This window comes from Haliotis cracherodii, unplaced genomic scaffold (assembly GCF_022045235.1).
Source record: "Haliotis cracherodii isolate W230 unplaced genomic scaffold, xgHalCrac1.p SCAF_7, whole genome shotgun sequence".
Classification (NCBI taxonomy): domain Eukaryota; kingdom Metazoa; phylum Mollusca; class Gastropoda; order Lepetellida; family Haliotidae; genus Haliotis; species Haliotis cracherodii.
In genome coordinates, this window is record NW_027266330.1 from 50,275,250 (window position 1) to 50,281,297 (window position 6,048).

Sequence of the window (6,048 nt, forward strand, 5' to 3'; positions counted from 1 at the left end):
ACACTTGTGATCAATACATTAAATGTGCAATTTATAGCAATTGGGCACAAGTTTAATATCATACCTAAAACACTTGTGATCAATACATTAAATGTGCAAATTATAGCAATCGGACATAAGTCAAATATCTTACGGAAAAAAACCTTTGTCTTGTAAACAACTACCATTTGATAACTTGAATCAAGAATGGCTTTTGGGTCACACAGAGCCAGGTAGCATTTGTATTGATAGTGTGATGTGTTTTCATAGTGGTAGTCTGTTGTTGGAGCAAATGCATACCGCACTGGAAATCTCGACTTAGAAACATTCGTGAATCCTGCAATATACAATATGAAATGTCAGCAATGTGCCATCTGCGATGTGCAAACAATGAACCACTCTGCAGTTAAATGAGTTGGCTTTAACGCAGCTTTGGGCAGTATTCCAGTTGCATCACAGAGCATTCCCTAGGCGTTTTATGACTGACAGATAACTGAGCCTATCCTATATAATTTGTTCATAAGACGCACACAGGATACTCTAATGTTATAAGAGTATATACATGATGCCCCAATGGTCTTTTATTAAATGTTGAATTAATTATCCAAAATAACTTGTGGATCCCTTTCTTCATCAGTCATACAGTGTTAGAGGGAAGAATGTTTCACAGAAGAATTTCCTTCCTTCAGGCTTATAGATTAATTTGGATAATTTAACAGTATGTAGAAAAAAGTGCCTTGGTTCAAAATACTTTTTTGTTCCATTAACATCTCCGTGCTGAATATATGTTCCAGGAATCTCATAAAGATTATTCAACTTTTCTATTCCACGAAAGACAGTCGGAAATATAATCTCAAGATATAGGTTGAATTTTGAAAAATGCTCCATGTAATACAAAAAGTCATCTTTGTAATGTTCAGGAACGTAGGCGATGTCTGATGCACCGATAAAGAAACCATTTTCAAATCCGGAATTGTTCAAAAGCATTTCTGTGAATAAAGTATATCTATGTGCATCTACAAAATTTAAAGCTTCAAGGGCAGCCTTGTAAGTTTTCAAACCAACCTTGGGATTTTTAAGACGATCCCATGTCATTGGTTCAGACTGTTGTACAACACTCGAGCGGTAAACCCAGAGTTTGTTAAGAGGAGAGAGATGAATGTTCCACATATTTAGCAACACGTCATCGCTAATGTACAGATATCCATCAACTCTAAACTGCATTTTCATTGCTTGTATCAAACAGTTATGACCAAACCACCCATCACCAATATCAAGCTCTATGAAGGACAAAGGTTTGTGTAGGAGTTTAGCATGTGCGTCAAATTGATCTTTGTTGGTTCCACAGTAGACAATATGCGGGAAATGCAAGCTATACATCATCTCAAGAAATGCGAGGTTCTCATAGTGGGGCCAGTTAAAGACAACGATTAAAAGAAGATTAGGATATGTAATGGGTATCTTAAAGTCTTTCAGTTTATATGTGCTAAATGATTGATTACTGCAATATGAAACTATTTGACTAATGTGAGACACAAACGCAGGTGATTCCTTATCTGTGGAAAATATCCTGGGTGGTGTCTGTTCAGGTGCCCAGAATGTGACATTGACCTGTTGGTCAGTCAAATAAGTTTGATTGGGCAATTTCAAATCATTCGTGACCTGTGCACTGTCCTTAAGCAAACCAAATGGAATTCTTTCTGGTTCCTTGTAACCTAGAGTATTTAAATCCTTGATCCAGAGAGAAGTCAGACGTACATCCCGTTCCTCCCAAAATTGTTCATGCTCCATGTCAGTTGATAGTTTAGCCATACATGCAAAGAATGTCTTATCTGCTCCACATCTCCATTTGGACAGGAAATCAACGAGGCGTTCTGTCTGGAAATATAGGTCCTTCTCATCCACAGCATCTTTCATATAGGAGTGGGAGTTCCTCTTCTGGAAAGCATTTGGTGGGAAGAATCCTAAGTTTCCTCCCATCTCCCACAGAAGTCTCTGAGCCCAGTAGCCTCTCCAGATGTCACACACTCGGAACGTTGTTGTAGTTGGAATCAGTAGTGCCCATAATGCATCATACAGGAAAAGGGTATTCTGAGAATTAAAGGGTGAGAACACCCCAGCTGGAACAATTGCTGGTGGAGCCCGGTCATCAAAGGTCACATTTAGCTGAGAATGGGTTTGTTTTCGGGTCAGTCTGAAAATGGCATCCATATCCGGATCACCATTGACCACACCCTGCTGAATAGACGGGGTTTTCCAGTGATTTAACTGATATTTGATTGTAATGTTTTCTCCAACAGAACCAAGTGGGTAGCCTCTTGGCCACAGTGTTGGCTGTCCAAAATGGCGGTAAGGGTTGAAGAGCTTCTCCCCTTTATATAAGAGTCCCCACATTGTTGGATCCAGAACAAACTGTTTCAGAGAATGGACTGGATGGTTGTCGTCATCAGTTTCATAAATGATTTTTGCACCATGGGCTATTGCAAACAGATACCCCACTGTCTTTCTGGCGTAACTCTTCTCCGGAAGAAGAGACACTGTGTCAAAATCCAGTTGACGCTGATCTTCTATACTTAAATATACACAGTTTGGGTACCTGAAATATTGAAATGCTTTATTGAGTACGACATTGTTTCAATGAGTCATAATACGTATATTCATTAACGACATGCTAATTACAGCAATCTCATTGGCTAATGTAGTAACATATGTGTGCGTTGTTGTCATCAAATAATGAAGGCTATCTGCATACTTTGAAACTTATTTAGTTGCTCAGCGTCTCAGGCATTTTCTCTTCTACACAGGACGTATGGCCAAGTCGTGTAAGGTGCCGCAAGTGGCTGCGCAGAGTTGCGTCGTCAGGCGTGCCAGATGCCTAAGATAGCATAACAGTGCCAAAATCATTATATTTTTCTTCAAGTTTTATCAAAATCAAATATATTCTACTACTTTAAGTTTCACGTTCCCAAGCAAGTAAATGCTTCATAGTTAACAGCACTTGTATCCTAATACGTAACACTTGGAGATGCCGATCAGCCTATCAACAATTAACTAAGCAAGTCAGCATATCACAACTTGCATAATTTGACCAACATGTGGGAAGCCATTGTTATCAATTCAAAACTGGACAGATGGGTAGTGACATGCTTTCAAACGTGGACTGGAGGTCGCGGGTATAGATGCAGGGGTAACTTGGCATTGAGTCATTCCTGCATTTCGCCTGAGAACCTCTCTGTCTGTTTTTGAAGGTGAGTTACTTTTACTTATTACTTTGCCATTTTTATCAAACTTGCTGTAAATAATTCTAACTTTGTTACTCTGCTGGTACAATGAACTTATGTTACAGTTAATCAAAAAGTACGGTTCGAAATCTACGACTAGGCTGCTATATGTTAATGCAGTTCAACTAGACATCAAATACTATACTGAATAATAGAGAATAATAGAGAGTCCCGGATAAAATACTAGCGTTAGTATTCCAGTAGTTTAAGTATCAATCTAACATATTACGCCATTTTAATCGTGGAAGCTTATTAAACATTATATTAAACGTGTATAACGTTTTCTGTAGTGACTTGGTGGTGAGCGTGTTCTATTATCTGCATTTATATTTTTGTCATGTTATTCGTCTCATTGTTTGCATTTTCACGGGAAACATATAATGAGTAGCATAGCATCGGCAGCTAAATGTATGTATTTAAAGATAACCAGTCTGTGGCCGTATATGTCTAGAACACAATACACGAAAAGTAAAACTGTTTCTGCAATGTCTTTTAACTATTTATCATATAAGTGCATCCGCACTATCGTGAGGCACTGGTAATTTTTTTGTTTCATGTTGTAGAATAGTCTTTAAAGATACAAGCATTTCAGTGGCAGGCTTATATATAAGAGTTACAATACTGCGAATATCCAGCATTTATTTTATAAACACTTTCTCATGTTATAAGTTATTTACTTATAATTGGTAAACGTCAAAAGTTTTTGATCAGTGTTAAAAGGATTAATCATCATTATCGTGAAGACAGTATCGGCAGTTACCTCGTTATAGTAAAGGCTAGGATTCGACGCACGCTCGGCCGTCAACCATTGTTAACGTGGTGCACGTACCGTGACGCCCGGCTTAAGCCGCAGGTATCTGTACCGCAGTTACCCTGGTTACAGCACCTATGTTATCATTGTTATATTTTCAACAAGGCACCAGTAATGTACTTTACTTATTTATCAATTAAATTCAGTTTTGAGGTAATTAAGTTTAAGAATATTCGGAATTAATTTTTTAGTGAAAGTATTTTACTATACCGTAATGATGAACTCATTGAACAAGAAGAGTATTGTAAGATCATCCTTATGTCCATATTTTAACTGAATTTATGAATGATGTATTGACATTCACTGTGCACAATGTTGTAAGTGACCATGGCGCTTATACTATGGTACCTTAATGAGTCCACTGTTACATAACTCATTATGTTTTCTGAACTATTACTTTCAATATATAAATGCTATACTAGTTAATTGCTCATTATGATGTCTTAACTATGAATACTTAGATGCTGTTGAATGTATATTTGTTGCCTTTTGATGTCATATATAATAAAGATTCCTGCATTTCGCCTGAGGACCTCTCTGTCTGTTTTTGAAGGCGTGGAGATCCTGGAGCTAATTCCCCGGAACAATTCTAGGCATAAACGGTCCTTATACAAGACTTTCAAAAGTGGGTTTGAGTTCCTGTCCTCCCTGGCTATGTATCCAGGTTGTTCAACGCCATATTCGATTTCAAGGGTTTCACCAAAGTGGTAAACGTCTATGGTGCGCATCACTTTCCTGTGACATGATGCTGTTCAAAGCGACATTAAATCAACCTCACTCACTCACTCTACACAGAACACAGAAAGCAGAGTCGGGAAACCTAAGCAGAAATTCTAACATGGATTTCAAAGAGATTGGTTTCTTTTTGGTTACTCTGATTGAAACATTTAGTTTGCCCACCGCATCACGCTGAACGCTGGGATTAAATGAAAGATACTTCTTCCTCAACCAATGTGGACAGGCATTTTGAAAGAATGTTGAAATATGATTATAAGTTATAAGATGCAGAGTTTTACAATATTCAAAATATGTGGCAAATATATAAACATCAACCAAGAGAGTGTATTTAAACCCTTTTTTATCGACAACAGAGAGCTTCAAATTTTGTCTTTTTCTATGTCTGACTGAGACGTCATTTACTTTGCGCCACAGCTAAACTTTGGAAGGCTTGATTATTTTTTTTCAGGGTTTTCTACTACATATTCTCTTACAAAATAGCTGAACTGCACATTTTGCTTTGAAATCATGTTATATAGAGAAACTCACCCTCGTGTCTTGATTTGTAAATATTGACCCTTAGGTATGTCAGGATCTGCTGATACTTGGCTTGTCAGTTTTACACTTGTGCACTAGTCTACGACCTGCGTCACAGTCGGGATTAAACCAACCTACCCACACTCTTTCACTCCATTCTACTATTCACTCCTACGTAAGGTTTACCTCCAGTCCCTTGGAGTCTTGGTGTCCCCGACAATAACAACCTTCCATCCAGGAATCTCTGCCAGGAACGTGATGTCCGGAGTTGGGTAGGAGATGGATGTCACAACTATCCATTTATCAGACCGTACTGAGCTATAGTTGTGTCTCTCCCTAGGAAACAAAACATTAAAGATCATTTCATGTTGAAGTCAATAGTGGGAAAACGGCAGAGATGTCTTTGTTACTGATTCTAGAATGAACTGCAAAATAAACTTTGCACATGTGAAAATAGTGTGATTTTAAATTAGTTGTAGAGGTTCAAACCCAAATAGGCACAAACACATAGCCCAAACGCATCATTGTTGTACTTGAATTTTTTACCAGCAATGCGCGCATGTTTTTCAGAAAATGCGAAAAATGTAAAATCACGTGTTGTCATTGCTGGTAGAAATGCACGTGCCACAGGGGTATAACAACTGCACAGTAGCAATGTCAAACATCCACATTTTGACAAAAACATATTTGAAATGCCGAGACTAACATCAGAACAACGTCAGC

General features: G+C 38.0%; 1 protein-coding gene across 1 annotated transcript; it reads right to left on the reverse strand.

Moving 5' to 3' along the window:
* Nucleotides 1-612: 612 nt before the first annotated feature.
* LOC139448553 (uncharacterized) lies at nt 613-5,651 on the reverse strand. Its single transcript, XM_071230120.1, has 2 exons — nt 5,512-5,651; nt 613-2,575 (listed from the first exon to the last, which is right to left on the reverse strand). The coding sequence occupies exon 2, from the start codon at nt 2,371-2,373 to the stop codon at nt 613-615; it is 1,761 nt and encodes a 586-aa protein (XP_071086221.1). The 5' UTR covers nt 2,374-2,575; nt 5,512-5,651.
* Nucleotides 5,652-6,048: the final 397 nt, after the last annotated feature.

Excerpts from the sequence above, each read along its gene's own strand:
- LOC139448553 (XM_071230120.1), bottom strand. The coding sequence starts at position 2,373 with ATGTGGGGACTCTTATATAAAGGGGAGAAGCTCTTCAACCCTTACCGC.